The following is a 25,947-nucleotide window of genomic DNA, read 5'->3' as shown; positions in this document are numbered from 1 at the left end:
CTGAATCTTTTCTAGACTTGCTTGGAAATCTTCTCTTCTCATTCCACAAATTTTAGTAACTTCTCTTAAAGCTTTTAATCTATAAATTCTTGATTTCATTTAGATAGTACAGTCTACTTTGACACTACTGGACCAATTACTGCAAAGAACAGATGATTTTCTGATTCTCCAGTTTCTCTAAGACCTTGAAGTGTATCTTTAGAGAGAAACTGGAGTTTAGAAACATTTTAGTTACAAATTTAAATCACAGAATAGCGTGGGCCTTAGAGATGGGTAGCTACCTCTGGTACGGCCACCTGCTCAAAGCAGGGCCACCTAACAGATTAGACCAGGTTGCTCATGGATTTTTTTCCAAGCAGATTTTGAGAACCTCCAAGGATGTAAACAACACCACGTCTCTGGAAAATGCTAATACTCCTACTCAGCTCCACAGAAAAGAATTCTTAAAGACGTACAAGTTCTTTATTTTCTGTTACCACCTAGAGACATTAAAGAAAAAAGCTGTCACGGAGTTGACTAGATCAATCTATGTCCGTGACAGGGGCGACAGGCCTCTGCCCTCCCCCTCCACCCCAGTCCCACAAAAATGGGAAGGAAGGAAGGGAGGAAAAGAACAGCAGCAGCAATCTATGGAGGAAAACTTATTTTACTATAATATCGGAATACAAAATAACACAATATACAATTTAATTGAAATTGAGGTTAATAAATCAGACAAGATAAGAGAGAGAGTTCCCGGGACCGATTCAAACCTGAACAGCTTGGAACGGCTAGGAAAGCACCCTCCAGCACCCACTGCAAGGCGGCAAGAGAGTGCCCCCCCCCACCCAGAAGGGCCAGATCCCGTGACTGCTGTAATGTACAGGGATAGGTACCTGGGATTGGGGCAGTGACACTTTAATGCCCCGTACACTACATGATGTTTTGATGTGGAATACTGAAACCATAAAAAAACAAAACAAAAACAAAAACATAGAACCATGACAAAAGCATCACTGTATTTTTTTTCACTGTATTTACTTAGCTTATTTCACCTGCAAGCTCTGCTTTGGCATGAAGCTTTCCTAAGAGGTAAGCTCTATAAGTACTACATGCTTGGAAGGAAGTAGTATAATTGGATAAGGGTCTTAAAATGCCGAGCAATAGAGTTAATAGGAGAGATTGTTTCGCATGCATGTAGATAGACAATTTTACTTGATGTTCCCTTTTTACGAAAAGTGTAGTAACATTTACAGAATCACAGAATCACAGAATCACCCGGGTTGGAAGGGACCTCAAGGATCATGTAGCTCCAACCCCCCTGCCTAGCAGGGCCACCAAACATACACATTCAGATCAGGTTGCCCAGGACCCCGTCCAACCTGGCCTTGAACACGTCCAAGGACGGGGCATCCACAACCTCCCTGGGCAGCCCGTTCCAGGGCCTAACCACTCTCCTAGTAAAGAACTTCCCCCTAACATCCAACCTAAATCTTCCCTCCTTCAACTTGGATCCATTTCCCCTAGTCCTGCTGTTGTCAGTCCTTTTGAAGAGTTTACTCCCCTCCTGGGTGTAGGTTCCCTTCAGGTATTGATAGGTTGCAATGAGGTCACCCCGCAGCCTTCTCTTCTCCAGGCTGAACAAGCCCAACTCCCTCAGCCTGTCCTCACAGGGGAGGTGCTCCAGCCCCCTGATCATCTTAGTCGCCCTCCTCTGGACCCTTTCCAAAATCTCTATGTCTTTCTTGTACTGAGGGCTCCACACCTGGACACAGTACTCCAGATGGGCCTCACAAGAGCCGAGTAGAGAGGGACAATCACCTCCCTGTCCCTGCTGACCACCCCTCTCCTGATGGAGCCCAGGATCCCATTTGCCTTTCGAGCTGCCAGAGCGCACTGCTGGCTCATATTCAGTCTCTCGTCCATCAGGACCCCCAGGTCCTTCTCTGCCGAGCTGCTCTCAAGGACCACTCCTCCCAGCCTGTACAGGTGCCTGGGGTTCTTCCGGCCCAAATGCAAAACCTTGCACTTTGCCGTGTTGAACCTCATCAGGTTCACCCGAGCCCAGCCCTCCAGCCTGTCGAGGTCCCTCTGAATGGCATCCCTTCCTTCCACCGTATCAACCGCACCACTCAGCTTGGTGTCGTCAGCAAACTTGCTGAGGGTGCACTCAATTCCCTCATCGATGTCATTAATAAAGATGTTAAAGAGCACCGGTCCCAAGACAGACCCTTGGGGGACACCACTTGTTACCGGCCTCCACCTGGACATAGAGCCATTGACCACCACCCTCTGTCTGCGGCCTTTCAACCAATTGCTTATCCATCGGGTCGTCCACCCATCAAATCCACTTCCCTCCAATTTGGAGATGAGGATGTGGTGGGGGACCATGTCAAAGGCCTTGCTCAGGTCCAGGTAAATGACATCGGTCGCCTTCCCTTCGTCCACCAATGCCGTCACTCCAACATAGAAGGCCACAAGATTAGTTAGGCAAGACCTTCCTTTGGTGAAGCCATGCTGGCTATCTCGGATCACATGCTCATTCTTTATGTGATTGAGCATGTTGTCCAGGAGGATCTGTTCCATGATCTTCCCAGGCACGGAGGTGAGACTCACCGGCCTGTAGTTCCCTGGGTCCTCCCTGCTCCCCTTCTTGTATATGGGAGTGACGTGACCCTTCCTCCAGTCATCCGGGACCTCACCTGACAGCCACGACTTCTCAAATATGATGGAGAGCAGCTCGGCAACCACCTCAGCCAGCTCCTTCAGGACCCTGGGATGCACGCCATCCGGCCCCATAGACTTGTATTCATTCAGTCTAAGGAGGCACATTTACGAAGGTTTTATAAAGATTGAAGATATTATATTGAACACAGGTTCAATACATATTTATCTAACCAATGTTAGATAAATTTATATTTATATAATAAATATAAATTTATTTATATCTATGTATCTATATCTGTATATCAATGTTAAATATTTATTTATATTTATCTACCAATGTTAAATATCACTGAGTAATCATTCACCATTAATCATTTCAGTATTCTTTGAAACAGAAAGCAGTACATAATGATTCCTACTGTTAGCAGGAAATAAATACAGACTCAATTAGACAAGGTCATTCATTAAATCTAGAGTGTATGGCCTGCAGATAATTAAGGGTGAAGCCCTAGCAGAGAAAGGCTTTTTGTCCCCTTTTGTTCTAACAGGAGTAATTTCTCAGCAAAGCCAGTGTCACTACAAGTGCATAGATCTTTCCAGTGCCCATAGAGAAGAACTAGGTAAACACGCTCTCCTAATCTATCACAAAGAAAACCACAAACTTCTGACATCCTCAACAAAAGCAGCGGACGCTCCCTGTACCTTAGGGCAATGATTAAAAAGTTTCACTGAGAACAACATTATGTTATGCTGTGGTAATTCTGATACACAGAAGGAAGCCAAACATGAATGAAACATTACATTTAAACCTAGAGGAAAATGGCGAACGATGCAGGGAAAAAGCTGAAGAAAACAGAGCTCCTACTCCCCACGAACTGTAGCCAAAAAGGAAAAACTGTGTCTTTGTTTTTCACTGACAGTGGTGAGAGAAAGAAAGAGGTGACAGTGACTAATTCAGATAAGGCCAATCACATTCCTGTTGAGACAGGTTTGAGGTGTATTTGCAGCACTGCTTTCCTTCCTTTCATTTTCATTAATAACTGATTTCAATATACGATAGAGATCTCTCAATTCTTGCAGATTCAAAAATGTCAGTCAATTTTGCCCTCATTGTATCAGCAGTATTTACAGAGGAACTGCCTAGGCCATTTGAATACGTGTTGCTACAAGGGCTGCTCTGAAAGAAATGCCTCCTATTCCGTTATGTTGGCCCATGACGTCAGATGTAGATGTCGGCGGTGTGGCACTAGGGGTCAAACCTTCCCACCAGTATTCCGTGGTGTGTTACTGCTGTGTGACAGATGGCAGCAGAGGGACAGTCTGACACAATGGGTCTGACGTGGAAGAGTGGATGAAGCAGAGGTGTGTCACTGAACTCCTCCACGTGGAAGAAATGTCACCCACTGACATTCATCAACATCCGCTGAACATCTGTGGATGTTAGCAAAGTGTGGCAGTGGATGGTGCATTTCTGCAGTGGTGACAGCAGTGGTGCAGATTTTTTTGAGCACAGCATGCAGGCTCTTATTCATCACTGGTGAAAATGCATAGCTAATGGTGGTGACTGTGTTGAAAAGCAACATTTTGTAGCTGAGAACTTATCAAGTAGTGTTATTGTGCTTTTTGTAGCTGTTGTATTTTCAATGGAAATAAATGAGAGACATTACTTTTGGAGCAAGCTACAAGTTTGACAGAAAGCAGTGAACATTCAGAAATGTACTGAATTCTCTGGTGGGAAATTAAAGAAAAAGGATTAAATACTTTCCTTCTACTCACAACTGATTTATCATACAAAGAATATGAGCTAGAGCTTTGAATCTTACAACAACAAAGCAGAAAAAGAACACCTAAACAGCTACACTGTGTGTAAACAAACAGAAGGGCTGATCATTTAACTCAAGCTCTTTCTAGAATCTCACCAGTGATGGAACATTAAGGAGTGCAAATAGTTGCATGGCATTACATTTACTCTTGACTTCTTAATAGAAAAGATCTCATCAGTTGTAATAATTGTGAAAGAATGAACAGAAACATGAGGCAAACAAATATGAGGCTCATACACAGGTAATTTATAACTACTCATAAGCTTTGCTACTTATGACAGCTGTGTAACTGCCTGCAGAAAGCTATGTTAGCCTATGCTGTATTTTCATCAGTTTCCATTAAGCTGAAACAGCTATAGATTTGCTGGCAAAAGCTTAGAGCTGGAGTTTTGAAATTGCATTGAAATCAACCCAAGTGGGGAAAAGATGACAGACAAACAGTAATTCCACCCCCAGCATTTGACTGGAATTAGTGGGTCGATTTCGTGAATGAGCACAGTTTAACTTGTCTCCTAGAAATTATCTTGTTTGGAAAGCTCCTGTTGAATAGCTCCTCTCCCCCTCTACCCCCAGAAGCACTTAAGATTATGGGAATAAAAACCAAACTATAATGTATTTTAAAAAGCTAAGAGTGAGGGAAAAATTAAAGCATTTGCAATATTTTTAACCCTTCTCGTTAGCTATACAATCAAATTTTGCTCTTTCCCGAAATGCTGGGCTACTTCCATAGAGAAGCAGAACAGTTTCCCCTCCACACAGCAAGCTCAATGGATGCTAATTGTTATCATAAGTAAAGGCAGTTTTTGTTTACTGAGGAGTAGGTACAGTGTGATATGTTTTTATTTGCAGCCTTTCTTCTGGAAGTGAAATAAAGGTAAAAAGAAATAGCCCAAGGAGGTGGAAAAAAAAAAAATCTGTGGTTGACTGACACACTGTACGTGTACTTCACTGTGTAGGCCCTCCAATGAATATTTTCAATTCTTGCTGCTTTTGGATAAAATGCCAGAAAAACTTTATCTAGCAAAAATCTTTCAAGAGATCAGGCATGGATTCAAATGGTCACTAACTCAAAACTCCAAAATTTTTAGCAAGAGTAGCAGAAGTCACAAAGAGTTTCATGATATAATTATTGAATAAAATAAAGTGAAATGAGAGATGCAAATATTTGATGAATGCATTTGGCAAAACATCTAGATCAGAACTTAATCATTCAAGTACATGTGTTTAGATTATCCATTTTGTTTTCCAGCTTGGTTATCTTAAGAAAATGAACCAAAGCAATTGCAATGCCATTCAAAGTACTGAGCTCTGAAGTTAGTAACTAACTCTGAACTTGTTACCCATATTCATCTCAACTGAACAGAAGGAAAAAAAAAGAAAAAAAGAGAACTCACTTGAGTAACTACAGTCACTCTTGCAGAAGAAAGTAGCTTAGAAAAAATCCAAGTCAAGGTCCTCTGATGGCAAGACCACACATGAGCTAAAACTGCTTATGTGTATTATGTGTGTAAGAAATACAAGGATAAACAAGGAGTGATGGCAACAGAAATGTACTTTTCTCAGTTCTGCTGTTTCATACAGCCTCATTCACATGAGTGGAATTTCACAAATCTTAGTTTCTATTCATATATAGAATCTCCGAATAAGCAATGCTGGAAGGAATCTCCAGAGTTGTCTATCCTGACCCACTGGTCAAGTAAGATTATATTTAAAGTTAGACCAGGCTACACTAGGCCTTCTCCAGCCAGGTGTTGAACACCTGCAAGGATGGAAATTCCAGTCTTCCCAGGTGCCTGACCTAGTGTTTGAGTCCCTTACAGGGAAACATTTGTTCTTTACATCTATTGGAAATTTCTCTTGCTGTACACAGTCATCACTGCCTGTTGTCTTTTCTTGTGCACTTCCAAGATTCTGTCTTCTCTACAAACTGTGTTTAGATAACTGAACCTATTACAGTGCCCCTATAGACTTCCCATGGACAAATAACCCTGGGTCTTCCAACCTTGCCTTGCATGCTGCATGCTGCAGCCTACAAACCATGTCAGTGACCCTCTGCTGGACTAAATGGAGTTTTTCAGATGCTCTGTTCCTCTGTGGGGACTGAAACCAGACACTCCACTTTCAGTGCTGTCTCATCAGAGGCACACAGACAGGAATAATTAGTTCCTTTGATTTGCTGGCTGCACTCTTCCTAATGTGGTTAATCTTCACCAGCATAAGGACAATCTGCTCTCTCATGTTCATCTTGCTATCCAGCAGGACCCCAGATCTGCTTCCATTAAGCCTTCTTAGCCTTCTGTCCCAAGCATTAGACTTTGTTGAACTTCATGATACTTCTGCCAGGCCAGTTCTCCAATCAACTGATCCTCACAATCCATGACTACCTGCAAACTTGACAGTACATCCCAAACCATCATCCAAGCCGTTGACAAAAACTTGCTACCATCCTCTGTGGAACATAATTTGTAAATTAGCCTCCGTTTAAACTCTGACCTATTGATAGTATCTTAGCCAATTTTTCACCCAGATATCTTTAAACTGATAAAAAGTCATATGTTCACTGCTTTTAAAAAAATAGGAAACAGCTACACAGTCCTGATGAATACACAAAGTAACAAACAATTTGATTTTAACTGGTGACTTAATGAAAATGGTGGGAAATGTACAAAGATCACTGAGGAAGGCATGCGGAACAACTATCACAGTGAAAAGATCAAAAGGTAACAAGAGAGCCAAGGAAATATCTCAGACAGAAAGAACACCATATTACATTTTGGCATAAAGTGCTTGAAAGAAAGGTCTCTCTTCTAAATCTGGTAATCTCTCTCTAATACAAGATTCTCCAGGTACATGCATTATTATCTGACTGAGTGACATAGCTTGTAGCAGATCCCTGTTTGCTTGGCCCTCTTCTTCCTCCCTACCTCACATTTTTCTTTTAACTCAGTGATAAAAAAAAAAATTCTTAAATTTGTGTAACTTTATTATCATAACAGTTTGATCACACTGCCAAGTTTAAGAGAATGCTGTATTTTGAAAATAATTTAGAGAAACTGAGATGAATACATGAAGAATTGAAAGAAATGACAAATACTATACACTTAAAAAAAAAAAAAAAAGTGAAAAAGTATGGTTTCTTATTTATTTGTGAAAGCATCCTGATCCTTGAACAGAAACATTCTCATGCAAGACAAAAAAGCCAAAACTGACAGTGTACAAACTACCGATGAATGTATCTAGCATGAGAAATTTCTTGTTAAGGCCTATAAACAGTACTTGTAAAAAGACACTGAGTACAAATTTAAGGCTGGAAGTGTGTCTTAATTGTGCTGGTGTTTTATTTTTACACTAAGACTTAACTCAGCAGCACGCATAAAGCAGACAGAATTTATTTTCAGGCATTACAGGGAACTTTTCCAATGTTTTTTTTTTTTTTTTTTTTTTGAAAAGGGCTCCTGACAGGCATTCCAGATAGCCCACTGGTGTCATTTGTCAGTTTGGAGTTTCTCTCCACCCCCGGATCTGTGCTTTGTCATTTGACAGTCCCATGAAGGTCGTGATATTGAGAAATAATTGTAACACAGGTCAGGAAGATACTCAGTCCCCTGCTTCAGGGAAGAAAATTCCACGCTAGGGATTTCACATTCATCTTTCCAGCTCAATTTGGCATTTTATATCTAGTGACAATTTCACTTGCACAGCGGAAGTTATCATCGGCGTCAATATCAAGTTGCTATGACTTACTGTCTGGGAGGCAGGACAGCATTTGCAGACATCTGCAAGCAGGAAGCTTATATACGAAGTTACATATATGGGAATAACATTACCGTCTATTGCATAACAGGGAGATAGATCCTTAAGCTCAAGGGCTGTTATCAGCCACCCCATCCTTACACAAACCGTGCCCTCCCGCAGGCTCGGACCCCCCGGCTCTGACGCGGGTTGAGGAGGGGGCTACAGTTCAGCCACGGCTGCGCACGGGATGCGCGGACACGCTCCTCCCGCAGGCCCAAGCTTTCAGCTGGGAACTCGGCACGGTCACCGCGTGCTTGAACGCTACAGCTCATCGCGGTCACCCAAAGGACAGCTCGCGGGGTTCCGAGCCGTCCGATTCAGACCCAGCCGCCCGCAGCGCCGGCTCTCCGCAGCCCCTCGCTCGTTCCCCACGGGCGGAGCGAAACACCCCGCGAGGCTGCCGAAAAGCCGCCGCCGCCTGCCCGCCCGCAGCCCGAGCTCCGCGATGCTCTCACCAGGAAGCGGCTGGAACTGGTGCCCTGATCGATGGAGCCCACCAGCGGCCCCAGCACCATGCGATCCGACGCGGCCATGGACCCCTTCCGACACCACCGCCACCGCCGCCCCCTCAGCACCTCGGGGCGGGTAACGGCCGCGCTCGCTCTACACCACCGCCTCGCTGCCACCGGCGCGTGGCTGCCGGAGTGAAGCCGGCGGGGCGGGGTGGGGGGCGCTGCCGCGCGCAATGCCAGGGCGCAGCCAATCAGCGCCCGGGGCGCGGCGGGGGCGGAGAGGAGAGGGCGGGGCTAAGAGGCCAGGAAATGGGCCAGAGGCAGGAGGGGCGGGTGCGGGGGTGGTTGGGGGGTGTGTGTCACGTGATGAGCGGCGCGCGGCTCCTCCTTACGGCCGCGGTCGGGTGGGCTGGGGGTGCTGAGACGGTTCGTGAGGGGGGCGCGCAGGGGTGCGCGGGAGCCGGCCGTCGGCCGTGCGTCTGAGCGTGTCCCTGTTTCTCTGGCAACCCGGGAGAGCCGCTCTGAGGAGGAGTCTGGCGGCAAGCGCTGAGGAGGCGACGGGGCGAGGCTTCGCCGCCCTGGGGGAAGATGTCCGCCGAAACTCGGCTGCTCGGATCGCCCGTGGCCGAGGAAGGACGAGGGGTCTGTGTCGCTGAGTGCGAGCTGACCCGGCGTCCCCGCAGAAATAGCGAAGGTGTACGATCTCGATCGTCCTTTCTCAGTGTTTGATGCTAACCAGTGCTTCAGGAAAAGCTGCCCGTGTCGCAAGGCCCGTGGTGGAGTTGCAAAAGCTGAAAATGCTGACTAAATCGTACAAGAAGTCACAAAGCCTTGCAGTAACTGGGCTTCCGCAGGCTCCAGTAAATAGATTATGCTTGTCTGCCGTAGTTCTCTAAAGTTTTCATATTTTGTCGTTGCCGTGGTCTGGTTAGTGCTGCCGGTTGGTAATGCTTGCTGTGCCATCTACAGCGCTTCCCACATAGCACTGCTGTGTCGGAGCATCACGGTTTTGGTGTGGGTGCTGTCTTCTGTGTAATAACAGCGAATGACTGCGTTACAGCCCCAGCTACAAAGTCTGAAATGACTTTTTTTTTTTTAAGGAGTTTTTGGCTTGATTAAAAAATGACTTTTTTAAAAGTTAAGAAAGCACCTAAATGTTAGACTGTTAGGAAGGATTCTCTGCTACCCTAAAATGTAATATTCAGGATTCTCATTACTGTAAACTCCAGAGGCTGTGTTGCTGAGGGACCTTCTGCAGCCCATACCCAGTGGGGTCCCTCATCTGCTGCACCACGCTCTGAAGGGCACTTCTGCCCCAAGGCCATGGGCAGTGACGGCTGTTGACTTTAAAAGTTTCCTTGGGGCTACAGCATCTCTGTACAGGCTGAAGCTCAAGGAATTAATCTCAAGGGATCTTAGCCAAGTCTCAGCTCATCAGTATAGTTACTAGAAAAGGTACGTTTTCTGTGGTTTTGGTTTTGTTTTTTTTTTAAACTTGCCATGGGTGTTCCTGATCTTAATACTAGGTAAGACACAACTATTTAAACTATATAAAGATTGAGGTCTGTCGAGATCCAAAAAAATGAAGAAATAACATCATGACTAATACTTATGCAAAACAGTAAATACCTATGGTTGCATGTTTTCACATTTACCTGAGTAAAATTTACACAGGTTACAGAACATCACTTGGTTACAGAAAATTCCTCAGGGGAGCAAATTGTCAGTTTTCACAGAATCACAGAATGGCGTGGGTTAGAAGAGACCTTAAGGATCATGAATCTCCAACTGCCAACCACAGGCAGGGCCTCTAACCTCCCAGTTTAATACTAGACCAGGCTGCCCAGGGCCCCATCCAACCTGGCCTTGAACACCTCCAGGGATGGGGCATCCACAGCCTCAGCCTGTTCCAGCACTTCACCACTCTCATAGTAAAGACCTTGTTTTTGTACAGATGCTCTAACAGTATTCTCTGTGTTTTCATACACCTGGAAAAGGAGTGCTGGCAGTGATAACCAAAGCCATTTTTGTAACCCTTGAGCAAGACAGGCAGAATCAAAGAGCTTTGGCAGACACCAGAAAACAGAGTCAGTGAGAACAACTTATTCTTCCTATTCCATGCAACAGTGCACTCTATCATTCAGCCTTTATTTAGGTGTTAATTTAGTGTTTGAACACTTTAATTTAATTTCATTTTTCTGTAGTTTTAAATTTCTATTTGCAGACCTGTTAGTGGGTCCTGTGCCAAGAAGGCTGTTTGCAGAGGAGGAAGGGTGGAACTGTGACCTTACCTTTATGGTAAGGTGATGTGAGGCTGTACTGCTGAGATGCTGTTAGAGGAGTTAGCTTGGAAATGGAAGCAGTGTATCTGAAGGAGCATGGGTATCTGCATGGACTCATTTGCTCTGCTTCTGGCTTGGTTCTTGCTTCTGGCTTGGCTCAGGCAAGTCTACGAATGCTGCTTAAATGATCATTTCCTCCATCGAACAACATACAAGCTGAAGAAAAAAATCTTAACTTGTAAAGAATTAGTATTCATGGTTTTGAATGTTAAATATACTCCTCTCAAGTCTGGCAGAAATAATGGAGAATCCCATTACTTATGGAGAACTTAATTACAACAAAGTTTAATTTGATTCCCAAACCCAACACACCTCTGAAGATGATGCTTGTTTTCAAACTCCCAAGGGATATGAATTAGTGCAGATTTGCTTGTATTCCAAGTACAACTTTTTGACCTCTTGTTCAGCAGACTAAATTTAATAGAAAGTCTTCTCCATTTCTGAATATATATAGTTTCAGTGGTTGTTTTTTGTTTGGTTTTTTTTTTTATTTATTTAATATTTTTAGGTAACAAATACGTTTGATATACGTTGATTATAAACACAATTGTAAGCACCTCTATACTTAGAATACATTTTTCAGAGACAAGGAACTTTGCTTGTAAAGAACTATTCTCAGTGGCAGATAACTCCTCTCAGTCTCATTTATTTATTTCTTTATTTATTTTATATTTACTATCAGCAGTATGGAGGGATATTGGTAACTAAGTTCTGCTCTTTCTGGCTGATTCTGTTGTTTGACCTCAAACTGGGGACAAAATGTGACTTTGTCAGGCTACTCCAAGCATGTGATAACATGTGAAATAAAGTGTGCATGCCAGATGTCCATGTCTTTCCATTCTGCCCGTAAGTGACAGAGATAACTCGGCAGGCTGAATCCTGCTGTACCTTACTGATGACCCCCAATCTTTGTGTTCCTGTAGGAAGAGCTGAAGTGAAATATTTGGAGTTAGCCCAGAGCAGGTGTACATACGTATGGTGTGCCAGGACCTCAAGTCAGGCTGTCACATACACCCTTTTGCCTACTGGGAACATGAATGGTATGTGTGAGTGTGCAGATGCTTGCATGTTTGAGTAAATCTTGTCTCTCATACCAGCCCAGGGAGTAAACGCAAATAGATTGTGACCTTGGGAGCCAGTGCCCTCCCATCTGAATCCAGGGTTTGTAGCACCCCTATGCAGGGAGCCCTTCCACAGATATAAAGGAAGCAGATCAGAAGGAGCAGCTCTGTGTTCTCTATACTAGGTTTATTTTGGAAGGTGTCCACAGTGCTTTGTCACCATTTGGCAAGAACGGTTTTATTGTGAAGCCATGGGCTGCGGTGATGCAATAGATGTCTTGTAGGATGTGTTCTACTTCTGACCAGATATTAAACAATAGTTTCCCCTGAATTACATTTTATATTTAGAATCACTCTCACACTGTTCAAAGCCTGAGCAGTCATTGCAGTTACTGTTTCTTATGTGGACAGAAGGAAATTAAGTAAACTCACCTTTTAAAGACAGCAAATACTGACAACTGTGAAAAGTAGTTTATAAACCAGTAAATCTTTACACGTATCGTATTACTAAAAATGGAAAAATGAGAAAAAAATCCTCAAGATTTTTATATAGCATTCTTGAGAAATAAAATGGTAATTCAAGAAATAGAAATACTAATTAGCATTATAGTTGATAATCCATGCCTCAAAATCCTTAACTCTGAGATGCCTGGTTTTCCATTTATGTATGGAAATTTATGTTTCCGTATAGAAATTACGGCAACTCACTGCAAAATTTACTCCTGAAGGAAAATAGACACTCTATTGAAGAGGAGCATTAAAATTGAGTTTGTTTTCTACTGATTTCCTTATAAACTGTGTTTTGCTGGCTGTCTTTTTATCTTTTTATTTATTTATTTCTCTCAAATGAATTGATCTGCTCTGTTCTCCATAAATGGCAACAGCTTTTCATGTGTATCTTTCTTGTACTGGATATTAGGTATTTCTAAAAATAAGCACAACTGAAATTACTATGTATAATGAAAGGATTGGGTGAATTTCTCTAAATACCAGTATTTATCACTTTTCTACCTGAACGCTGGGTCAGAATTGAAATTCTATTGGCACACACTCTAGACCTGTGTTTCCAGCTGTGGGTATGAAAAATTCCAGGACAGCCGCATTGAAAACACTAAGGAGCATTGGTGCAGTTGCATGAGAATCTGGAGGCTATCACTGCACTGGATTTAAGCAATTTCTCTTAATTCTGCACTAACCTGAGCTCTTACATCATACAGTACAACTAAAACTAATTACAACAAAATAATGTTTCAAGTGAGATGCATCCTACATCTAGAGAGTTCAGGATGAGAGGGTTAATTAAAACATACAATCAAATACATACTATTTTTATAGAAACATAATTATAGGAAGGGAAATGCATTTTAGTGTGTTTGAGGAATTGTATCCTCCACTTCTGGTTCTCTATTACAGTTTGATTGTTACACGGTGAGTTCCCAACATCCACACAAAAAGCATTAAGGATTTAGTACTGATAATTCCACGGTGGTCCAGTTTATTTACTGAAGGTAATGAAAAGAGCCACAGGTCCCACAGAATCCATAGACTTCTTTGTCTATGAGCCTGAAAATCTTTTGACATATCTCTGCAAAGGATCTTACAGTCGTGTAATGCTTGCTTATGGCCTTTATTTTACAGACAGGGAGGAAGGCTCAGAGCAGCCCCACTGTTCACCATTGGCATGCAGCAAATGCTCTCCAGAGCAAACGTGAAGAACAGTGCCATGAAACACTGCTCTCCTTATCCACCACATTGCTCAGGAACCAGTACCTGCATTCCTGTTGGCCTCACAGAGAACAGGGCTGAATTATCAAATAATAACCAGCAGAGGCACAAGTTAAGTTGAACTCACAGCAGACAGTACTAACAGAAGGTGCTTTTAATACTGCCATCCCATTCCTGCCTGTGCACAGTTTCTGCCTCTTGTGAAATGGGTCTGGTTTTTCTTGGATCACTTTTTGAGTTGTCTGAGCTCATTAATATGGCAGAAAACAAACCTAGAGAAAATAGAAGGGCATAGTTTTCTGCCAAGAAGCTGAATTGGCTTACTTACAGTGATGATTGCCAGAGCTGGTGCAAGAGCAGAAGATTTCACAGCTAAAAGAACGGGAAAGGTTAAGAATAAGTAGGAGATGGTGTGGAGGAGACTAAGGACAGGAGGAAGTATCAGCAACCGCAAGCTTAGATTGCTGCAAGGACCTTCAACCTCCATATCATCAAATCAAATGTTAGCTGCCTGCCAGGAAATTCTGGAGTTATGAACAGATACACTATTGTCAAGAAAAACTGAACTATATTGCCTGTTTTTTTACTACACTGCTATTTTCAACTTTATGTATGTTTACATCATATATCTCAGTACTTGTGTATCTGTGTCATAAAACCAATGGGAGAGCTTAGTTATGTCTAGATTTCTTCTGGAAATTCTTTATGACCTAGTTATACCTTAAGGCAAAACAAGGGTTGCTATCAGTAGTTAGAACTCTTGGGGACTGGTAGGTAATGAATGAGGAGAGGCTGAGACTTCTGTTTGCTCGGCTGTGAATCAAGAAGGCTTGGAGACATCTTACTGCTGACTGTACTGAGTAATGGGAGATTTGGAGGGGATGGGTCCACTCTTTTCTCAGGTATGGTATGGTAGGAGGACAAAGGAGAACGGACACCAATCAGAACACATGAAATTCTGATTTGATGTAAGGAAAGACAATGAACAAGCAACATTCTTCTTTCCTCTGAATGAGAGCTGTCAAACACAGGAGCAGAGAGGCTATAAAATATCCATCCTTCAAGATACTAAAAATGTAACTGGACAGGTCCTGAGCAACCTACTCTGACTGCTGCTGCTTTTGCACAGGAGGTTGGACCAGCTGGCTTCCACAGTTTACCTCCAGCCTACATAGTCCAGAGTTGTTTTTCAAGGATAAATGCTCCCAATGAGTACTTCTGGCCATTCTCTAGTTCTGCTCCCTGTAACTTCATGACAGGTCTGTAGATAACAGTTAGCCACATGTTTCTGTTCCTCTCTCTTTGTAATTTGAACAGGGAAACAAGTTGGAATAGGATGTAGAGAGAGAAGACATAAAGAGTGTACAAGTGGATTACTTCAGAAGTACTGCAAGTCAATTTTCATGTGACATTTCTCCAAGCAGCATGCAAACAGTAAAAATACTTAAAGCAAACAGTGACCTCAGAGTTGCTGCTACTATCCAAACCATGTCCAGAAGCTTTAGCAATTATTTAGTACTTCACAAAGTGGTTTAATAAAGAAGTCTGAGGGGGGTGTCCTGTAGATTTTGGAGATAAAGACAGTCATGAGATCATTTTAAGACAATCTGTTACTGATTGGCACCATTGTCTTAAATACCCAACTCAACAATATCTCTGTATGAGAGTAGGTGTTAGTTAATAGGGACAAATGATACTGGAGAGCATCAAAAAGTTTTAAAATACAAAATGGCAAAGCCCCACAGAAGGCCAGTGATTCTTCCATTGTAGAGACTGGGAAGCTGGGAAAGCATACAATTTAAGCTTATCTGCTAGTAAATATGACTGCATTCTTGTGGTGAAGCATGGTATGTGTCAGAGGGGATATCCCATCTGAAGAACAGACATGTTGGACTGATCTTCTTTGTGCCTAAATGTTGGCTACTTTGGAAGAACTACTGCTGATAACTGAGCTGGTTACTTCTACACACAAGTCACCAAGGACTCAGAAGTGATGCAAATACCAGCCTCAGACTTCATGATATGAAGAAATTTCTCACCAGAAGTGGAGTGTAGAATGTGCCTTTGCTTCAGTTTCTAACAACTGAGGGATATGTAGAAATTGCTAGAAGATTAGCAGTAACTGATGCATAACCTCTATTCCTCAACCTAAGCAGATCAAAATAAAGTAATGGGGAGCAAAACTTGATATGGTACTCAGATAGCATAGGCTTAAGAGGAGCTGCCATTTTATTTTTTTCCTGCTTTTATGGCTCTAATCTCTTTACGCATTTTTGAGTTTTCTAGCAATTTCCCCAAATGAAAGAAGAGAGTGGGTGTTTAAACAAAACAGCGAGGACTTGATATTTACAGTCCACTGCTTTTGCAGAAGGTCGCCAAGTAGGTAAAAGGAGTCCAGCAGAGCCTGGTTTATAGGTAAAGGGATTCTAGAGAAATGGAACGATTGTCCTCTAAATCATGTTCAGTATTGCTGATCCTCTCCAGCAGTATCAAAATATTTGGGAATATCCTCAGTGAGACAATGAAACAGCCCTGAATTTATTCTGTGACTAGATATTCTGTATGTAGGGTGAGAAATCCTTTCTGATTGATAGAAGAGATAAAAGGGCCATTTTCCTGAAAAACAAAACAAAAACAACAACAACAACAAAAAAACATTGGTTAGAGATGCAGGAAAAGAGTGAGCTTCATAGAGTTCTGGACTAACCACCACCACAGTCAGGACTGAAGAGGTTTAACAGCTTGTGTGAGAAGAATCTGTGCAGTGGTGGAGTCTGAGTTCCTGACATCCCTGACTTCCACTGCTCAGAAAGGAACAGTGACAGCATTTTTCTTAAAGTGTGGACTGAAAGATGTGAAGTGTCAAATATGATTCTGAAGGATTCCTAGAGACTGAATACTGCAGAAAGCCTGAGAATACATACGTAAGTCCAGGAAAGGTTCCATAACCCCCTGTGCAGCAGTACTAGCTGATAGGGCAGGAATTTGCTATCAGTGATGCTGGTGGATCTGTAAATGGTTCTAGGAGCTGAACCAAGTCAAGCACTTGGACCTTCTTTGCTTCTCCTTTAGTCCTTCACTGTTAATGGCAGAGGACTCTGAAGCCTATCCTAGGGCCTCCTGAATGAATGACCAAAAGAAAACATATTCAGGCAAGATCCAGGAGTTCTGGAATGAGAGACTGGATAAGATTTTAGTTTTACTGATGATTCCAGGAGCCAGAGCAGAAAGATATTGATTCAGAGTATGGATCTTGTCTAGTTCTGAGGTCTGACATTGACATGAAGGCACACATCAGTAGATATTCTTGAATCTTGTGCTCTCTGATTTGAAGTGCCCTATGTTCAAAGCAATGCTGACAAACAAATAAAATGCACAGGTTTCTTCCTGAGATAGAAAAAACTCACTTGTCTTCTAAGCTGTCAAAACCACCTCACTGGGGACACTAAAATGAACATCAGTCTTATAGAACTTCACAAAAAGTGTCTTGCTGTGTTTAACTGGGAATTGAATTGGATGTGAATAGAATTGGGAAGATATTGCATAGATTTCTTTCTTACATTGCTAATGCAGAATTCTAAAGCTACGTTTATTGAAAAAGCTCAACAACAAAACAAACTTGAAAGACAAGAAACTCTCAAAATTGGAATTTTTGAGAAGAGGTAGGAAGGGAGTTGACCAAGCTCTCAATGAAGCTGCCTAACAGAAAGGTGCTCTTCAGCAGTGGAAGTTGTGAGGTAAAAAACAGAAGTAGAATAACCTTAGGAGAGTTTGAGAGAGTTGAAACTTATCTATTACAAATCAACACAGCAAAAAGCCCAGTCATCCAAAGAGAAACTGGATACGCAAACTGTTCTTCAAGGACTGAGTTTGACAGTTTGATAATTTGATAATCTGCAGAGACTACATATTTTAAACATTACTTAGGATAGCTAATTAAAGAATGCACTTCCCTAGTGTAATGGTGGAGAAGGACAATACACAAAACTTAGGGAAATCATTTGTCCCTCAGACCAATCAGTTCAGCTTGTTCCTCTCCTGCAAGCCAAGGATGACCTGCACCAGACCAGACTGAGCAGAGGAAATGGCTGGCTGCAGTCAAGGAAAGCTAGGATAGTGCTAGTGGAAACATCCATTCTGCAGGATCCAGCTGAATTACAACCAAGCATGGAGGCAAGAGGCAAACTGAAGAGGTTTTATTTTCCTTCATTAATGATAACAAAATACTTACCTATGAAGCATCACAGGGGACTAGAGTGATCAGATTTAAGTACTGGATTCTGAAGCACTACAATCTTCTTCATCAAGACTTGTTTGTTACAGATACACAAACACAACATAAAGATGGCTCTAACTGTGCCATCAGATATAGGCTATTTCAAAAGGTTATTAAGTGGTTAGATACAAGGTCAGATTACATGACTCGTATAAACTGTTTAGAATCATAGAATCATTGAATCATAGAATGGCCTGGGTTGAAAAAGTGGTTTTCCAACAGCAGGTCCCTGATTTTCTTTTCTTTCTGAAGACAGTTTTCTGCTCAAGTTTTCCAGAGTAACTTCTTGAAAACTACAGCCCACTGTAGTCACATGTGGTATTCCCTCATGTTTTGAGGCTTTTGCAACTTCAGTCTATCCAGCAGTGGTGCACTAATAGAATATATATTCATGTTGCAGCTACTTGGTATTGACTTCTGTCTACTTCCAATAATGCTCTTGGTACATTTCAGAACAGTTTATTTATGTGCATTTGATTCTCTTCAGATCATGACACTCTTCTGCATGAGCAGAAGCTCCTCAGTGGCGGAGTTGAGAGCTAGGATGGAAGCCGCTCCATCCATCTAGCTTATCTGGCCCATATTTGTAAGTAATTGCTGTAAGTACATTAACTTGCAGAAGCTGAGTTGATCATTCTGCAAAATTTAATAAAATTCTCATAAGTATGAAAGAGTAATTTGTCTATATGTGTTTTTTATTGAGAGCATTAGCCCTCAAAAGATATTAGGTGCATAGATAAAATTGTAAGGCATTCAGATGATGAACATCATTGTAGCAGTTGTAAAATTCGTATACTTACTGCAGAAATAGAAAAATCACCTTTCTAATGACATTAGAATGTTCCTATTATTATAAGATAAATTCATAGCTGACTTCATTCTATATGAAATTATATTTTTGGTATAATAATACAAAGAATTTTAATTGCTCTTTTGTACATTCATTTCTACTATATTATTTGAGATAGGAAGTCAGTCTGATGCAATGCACTGCTCAGTAGAATTTCTTATGCTGTGTATTTAAATTTTTTCTATCCCTTCTATGCAAAAAAAAATTGCTGTCTAGTTAATGACCAGGGCACCACACAGCATCACACAGCATGTGTGTGTGCATCATTGCTGAATGTTTCAAAAATACTTCTAAGAAAATTCTTGCTCTCTATGCAGTCAGAGGGAGATTTTGCAGTAAACTTAAGAGGAAAATAAGATGGATGTTTCTCCCATGGATGCCCTTAAATATGCTTGGTGTTTGTGTACGTGCATGTTTGTTTTATATGTGTTGTTTTGTCACCGCTTACTGAACAAACTAGATTAAAGTTTTAACATCAAACTACATTTTTCTTGGATGTCTTTGCCTACTATCTTTGTTGTATTTTTGTAAACAAGATAAGAAATGAGTAAATGGGGAATTCTACTTCCATGATGCATTTTGTAGCAAGTTCTCCAGTGATTAATGGTGCAGCATGTAAGTGTGCTAGAACAGGAACGAACAGAGTATCAGAAATCTCAGGGGCATCTGAAATCTAGGAAAGTTCATTTCCGGTTGATTCCCAACTATTTTAAAAAAGACTTGAACTTTGAAAATAAATGGAAATAAATGAAATTGCTGGATGTTGCGTTGAGGGACATGGTTTAGTGGGAGCTATTGGGAATAGGTGAACGGTTGGGCTGGATGATCTTTTAGGTCTTTTCCAACCTTGGTGATTCTATGATTCTATGAAATTGTACTAATTCTGAATGATTCCAATCACAATGAATGCTAATGATAAATGTATATGGATATGATACTAAGCAATTATAATTATTTAGTATGTATAATGTACATATTTTAGCAGATAACATTACATGAATATAAAATATATATGGACGCATATAAGATTTAGCATAATAATATACCATTTCCAGACACTGTATTTAAATAATACAGTATACATCAAATAACATAAAGTAGTAAGTGTTGTTGACGTTGTTGTTGTTTTTAAGAGCTTAACACCATTGATCTTCAGAGAAGAGTATTAATTTAGTCTAGGAGGGAACTCAGAAGGTCAGCTCATTACCCTCTCCATACTAGAGTTTTACATGAATGGACCAGGCCCTAAATCTATATTGTGCTTCTATGAAAACATTAAGCACTTTCAACTCCAAAAAAAAAAAAATCAATGTAAGATTAGAAAATGCTTTTTCTTGTTTCAACATCATAGTCCGTATGTATCTTAAGTTAAATGGTTTGGAAGTTTGATGAAGGAAGGTTCTGAATAAACTGAGGAAATTGGGATTTGACCCTTCTTCTTTAAAAGTACTATTAAGTCTGTGATCTACAGGAAAAATAAAACTCACATAGTTGTGTAAAAAAAAGCTTTCCATTCCAAAAAGTGGTAGAAATAAAATAAATTGAAAGAATGAAAAGATTCCTGATTATTTGAACGAAACAGTATTTGAGGATACCAGATGACAATTATGTGAGCAAATGGGGCATGTCTGCAGCTCTCACTCATGGCTAATAGAGGTGCTTGAATCGATGAAAAAGAGTGATGGAGAACTCTTTGGAGACCTTGGACAGAATTGCTCAGGAAGTATATGAGATTGGTCAGGTATTAGAAAGCCAGAACTTACAGCAAAACATTTTTGAAAACAGTATAATTAAAGCACTATAACACTTATTCAAAGCAAAATAGCAGTGTTATTTAAACTTTTGAAATCTCTTCTGATTTTAATACTTTGGATACATCTTTTTCTGTTGTATTCTTTGTGATTATCCCTTGCTAGCCACATGAAATAGATGAAAAAAAGATATACCTGGTCAGCAACAGTACTTTTTGTAAGATTAAAGAAACAAACTTTTTTTTTTTTTTCTCTAGAGTTTCAGTTATGCTGTGGTTTAAGTGCATAGAGTACACAGCATCTAAATGAGGGCTTTTTTTTTGAAACCTTCTGGAAAGGCTGATTCTGTTTTGCTTTTTGCTTCTTCCTTTTTAAAATGCTGCAGTAATTAGAAGGCTGACATAAATCAAAGAGCTCTTCCCTGCCTGAACTGCTATGTTTTTTTTATACACCTCAGCAGGAGGATTTACTTTTTGTCATTTTGACAACTGAGACAACGTATGTGAAACAGGTGATCCCAGCTAACAAAGCACATCTCTCATGACAGCTTACAGGGCAGGAGAGGAAGGATTTAGGAACTGCATAACAGAAATAACCACTGAACATTTCAGATGCTTTAAAATCACTTCAGAGCTATATAGTTTGTCAAATAATGGAGAGATTTTTTTCTTCCAAATGGATTAACTCAAGGAAGTTATTTTTAGCATGGAACCTTAGACTCTGTTTTTTAACAGCATGTTTCTAATGCTGCCATCCCAATCCTGCCTTCAGCCCACACCTGGAGAGCTCTGCTGGGCACAGCTGTGATGTAGAAGGGCAGAGCTGCCACCATGATATGCAGCAGCAGGGCATGGCCTGCATTGGGCCACAGCTGTTCTGAACTACATAACATTATACAGATGTAAAGCTATTGCAGTTGGACGTGGGTTGGATGATTTTCAAGGAAGTCTCAAATATTTCTCCCTATCTCTCCCCCTTTCATAGGTGTAACCACTGCTCTTCACCAGATTTTGCTTCCCTGAAAGGGTTGTATCAGTATATGTTTTATAGTACTAGACAAGTAACCAAGGCTGCATTTCAGGCAAAGAAAGAACCTTCACTTCCTTTGCTTCTGCTTTCATTTCTGTTCAATGTCTATGGAAACCAAAACACTGGGAAGGCTCATCTAGAAGATGTGGTTCTTTGAGGGGCAGCTGCACTCTCCTCTCTTGGAGTAATACTACCCACTACATGACAGTAGTGACACTGCAGTGACACCATTGCTACTGTGAAGGAGCGCATGTGAAAAAGCGTGGAAGTTGGCTGGGGGACAGATGCTGCTTGGTGGGTTGTGGGCCACTGATTGGCAGGGGTGAATTCTTGAGTCACTGGTGGGCAGCAGTAGGCAGATAGTTGTATTGCCACCTGCTGCCTGTGAGGGGGCATCTGTAAGGCTATCTTCCTGAAAATGGTTAGAAATGCAAGAAATATGGGGCTTCAAAGAGTTCTGGACCACTGTCAGTGCTGACAGGACTGTGCAGTGATGGAGTTTTGGTCCTAGAAAACAGAGAACCCTGGACAGTCCTATCCTTGATGTCAGAGGTCTCTTATAGCCCCACCCTTCACTGCTGTGAAGTATTTTAGAACTATATAACAGAATTAAGCACTGAACATTTCAGATGCTTTAAAGTCATTTTAGAGCTATGTACTTTGGCAAATAAAGGAGTGATGTGTTTTCTTTGAAATAAGATATTTATAGCTTACAGCCTTTTTTTTTTTTTTTTCCCAAGGTAGTCTCATAAAATTTGAAGATAAGATTTATGGCATTCTACAGAAAATCTCTCCTGAAAGAAACAACCTCTGTGCTATTGTTGAACTATGCAAATACTTCTCACCAGGTACACTCTAACAACCAGCCTTAGGAAGAAATCTGATATGCAGGTACTCACTGTGATGATGTTTTTTTCCTGAATGTGTTGTGTTCTTCTGCAGGTAGACAGGCTATTCACAGTATGCATACTGCGCCTGTTAGTCTGCATCTGTTTGGTTGACTAAGGTTCAGAGACTATATAACCAATCTCCCTGATCATGGGAAAGTTCATTTTACAATTTTATGAGCAGTAACTCGGTTTACTTACTGCAGAAGGCAAAGAATGAGTAACTGGAATGTACGCTGCTGAAGAAGCAGTTCAAGGGTGGAGTGTCTGTTTCTCAGGCAGTCTTACAAAATATGCCTTACCTCCCCACTGCAAATTTTATGAGGCCCGAACTGCCCTTCTCTCCTTAGTGCCTTCACACACATTCATGCAGCAGGTGATTCTGAGCACCTTCTGGGTTTGTGGGCTGGGGAAGTGAAATTGTAAAAGAATGATTTCTACCAGTCTGAGGTAAAAGGAGCTTCTCAATTATGAAATGCCTTCATAGCAGTCATTTTTTTAGGAGACAGAGCAAAGTTTCCTCTCCCCTCACTACTGATACACCTGCTGTTCCTCATTTCAGCTGATCACGTTAACAGACATCTCACTGTTTGCAAGGTATGTCCAAACTCTTTAGCTCTTTAGCCAGACTTTAGCTGGCCAATTTACGTATCAAAGGAGATAAAATAGATATATGATTATCTGCTCCCCTCCTTTCCTGCTGACCACAGTTTACCAGTACAGATTGGATCAATCTATCCCTTTCAGTGCTATGAATCAGGGTGCTGTTAATTTTTTCTCTTTCCTGGGCTGCTATAAGAGCTGCATATTGGATGGGTAGTGCCTTTCTGTTGTCAGGAAGAGCTGGTAAAACCTGCTCAGCTCATCCCAGAGGTCATCATACTTGACAGGAAAGCAACAGAACAGTTGAAGTTATTTCTTTACAGCCCTCTTCTTACTTAGAGCTGAAAGGCAGCAAGAGAGTGACCAAGCATATTCTGCTTTTTAGAAGAGCTCGTGCTTGATGCTTGGTGCTTTACCTGGGATCATGGAGAGGCTGTGAGGCATAACTGTGGAGATGTGGAGATATGCTTCTCAGCTTGCTAGTCTTTTCTTCAGGGTGATGTACCTGACTTAAACACAAGTGAACAGCATGTCCAACTGGGCAGTCATCAGGGACCTGTCATCTCAGTTGACCTCAGCAGTCTCGCTATAGAACCTGCAGACCTACAGGACAATAGCACGTACAACATGTCTACCTTTCTCACACTCCAGACTCTGTAAGTAATAAGCATACAATTTGCTTTATGGGCAGAAAGCAGCTATAATCCAGAAGAGGAGTGAGTTTTGCTTTGGCATAACAGTATTGAGTCCAAAGTGCAGAATTCTGGTACACAGCTACCTGTAAATTACTGTGATCGCTGCATCGCATATCACGCCTGGGTGAGTCTGGATTGTTGTGAAATATTTCCTACTTATTTGTAGTAGTAGTGAATTCATAGCAGAATGTCAATTACACTCTGCTATAAAATGCTCCTCAGCCTGGTATCTGGGTGTATATAATTATTTTATTGTCTTTTCTTTTCCTTGACTGACTTTGCATGAAAGGCTGCTCAGTTTTTAAGATGATGCTGAAGCACATCCAATTTCTGATGACCTATCTAGTTCTTTCCTTATGAAAATATCTACTAAGTTACTAAGATGTCAACTACCAATCAAACAAAACTTGAACAGCAAATTAAGGGGGGAAAAAAAAAAAAAAAAAAGGAAATAATCAACTTTACCTGATACACATGGCCCCTACATTTTTTCAGTATTTCTAGAATACCCAGAGCAATACAAACATTATTTAATACTGACTTTAAATTAAACTTCTCAGTTTATTAGGTACTACTCCTACTTTTCCTTTTGGTTCCTTGAGGCCAGCAGTCAGACTTATTCCAATAATATCTTTTTCTATGGAAATGTGGCCTTTGGCTTCTCCTTTGGTTTGCTTTCTGTTTGTTTCCAGTTTTGCTTCCAGATTTCAGTGATAACTGAAATCACTTTAACTTGTTTCCTTTTTGAGTAACCAAAGTCACAAGACTGTCTTTTTTTCCTGAAAGTTTCATATGAGCTAATAGTTGCTATTAATTGATTTTAATAAACATGTGTCTTGCTCACAGATGTGTAGAAACATGAAGTAGGCAGAATAGCCTGACTTGTGAAATATCAAAAGTTGCTGTAATCGTAAAAATCTTCCTTTGACTTTAGTCTCCATATTTCTTCTTTGTAATTGTTCTATTACTTCTTCATGTTATTATGTACTCAGCTTTTATTTACTGCATTGTTGTGCTTACAGTCCCATGTTTTCATGTACTGTGTTGGTATGATTTCAAACATCACTGTTATTTTATGTTACAGTAACAACAAATACTTACAAAGAAGTATTTGTTGTCTTTTGTACTGAGTTCTGTATTTTCTACTTCCTTACTATGTAGAATCCCACAGTAGCTGAGGTTGGCAGTGCCTCTGAAATTTCTCTACTACAGGTTCTGTGGAGGGCAAGGGTCAGTGAGACTTTTTGATGTTTCGAACTCCTCCAAGGGTGGGAACTCCCCTGCCAAGTATTTATGCACATGAATGAATTGACCTGAGCCTCCTCTTCTTGAAACTGAGCAGCCTCTGCCTTTCCTCTTGGGTCAGATTCTTCAGTCCTTTCATTACCTTTGTGGCCCTGTACTGAACTTGCTCCAGTGTGCATGGGGGATCTTCTACAGGGGATCCCAAACCTGGGCCAGCACTCCAGATGTATCTCACCAGGCCTGAGCAGAGAGCAAGGATCAGCTCTCTTCAATCTGCTGGCAATGCTCTGTCTAGTGCAGCACAGAAAGTTATTATCCTTCTTTGCTACAAGGATGCATTGATGACTTTTTTTTTTTTTCATGTTCTAGATTATTCCTAAATTCTTGTGTTGTTGCTATCCCAGTCTTCCTGAATATATCTTCTGCAAGCCCTCCAAACAACACAACATCAAACGTACACTTTTCAGTAATGTACTGAGTCCTACTTCAAAGCAAGTGGGTTTGTTGTTTTCAGAAATCACCCTGGATCCACTTTTTTCTTTCATTGCTTTCCTCGTATTTATGCAGTTTAAAACTCTACTGCTATCCTGCTATCACCTTTCCTTGCAAACTCTCTTTTATTTTTCACCTGAAAAAGTTTCTTTGGTTTATTATGCATATATAATTGATTTTCCTTTTCCTTTTCCTTTTTCCTTTTTCCTTTTCCTTTTTCCTTTTCCTTTTTCCTTTTCCTTTTCCTTTTCCTTTTCCTTTTCCTTTTCCTTTTC

The 25,947-nt window shown here is 41.1% G+C and overlaps 1 protein-coding gene across 6 annotated transcripts in view; it reads right to left on the bottom strand.

The window, feature by feature from the left end:
• GK (glycerol kinase) overlaps nt 1–8,899 on the bottom strand; it is a 38,132-nt gene extending 29,233 nt beyond the window's left edge. For all 6 annotated transcript variants that reach the window (XM_042867197.1, XM_042867199.1, XM_042867201.1 and 3 more), the window contains exon 1: nt 8,720–8,899. In XM_042867197.1, coding sequence (XP_042723131.1) covers nt 8,720–8,797 — 78 coding nt within the window. In that variant the 5' untranslated portion in view covers nt 8,798–8,899. The remainder of the gene's footprint in view (nt 1–8,719) is intronic.
• Between the last annotated feature and the right edge of the window lie 17,048 nt (nt 8,900–25,947).

This window comes from Lagopus leucura, unplaced genomic scaffold (genome assembly GCF_019238085.1).
Source record: "Lagopus leucura isolate 7727_CA_CO unplaced genomic scaffold, USGS_WTPT01 Super-Scaffold_100001, whole genome shotgun sequence".
Classification (NCBI taxonomy): Eukaryota; Metazoa; Chordata; class Aves; order Galliformes; family Phasianidae; genus Lagopus; species Lagopus leucura.
Note: the sequence above shows the minus strand (reverse complement) of the source record. Positions and strands in the feature narration are given on the sequence as shown.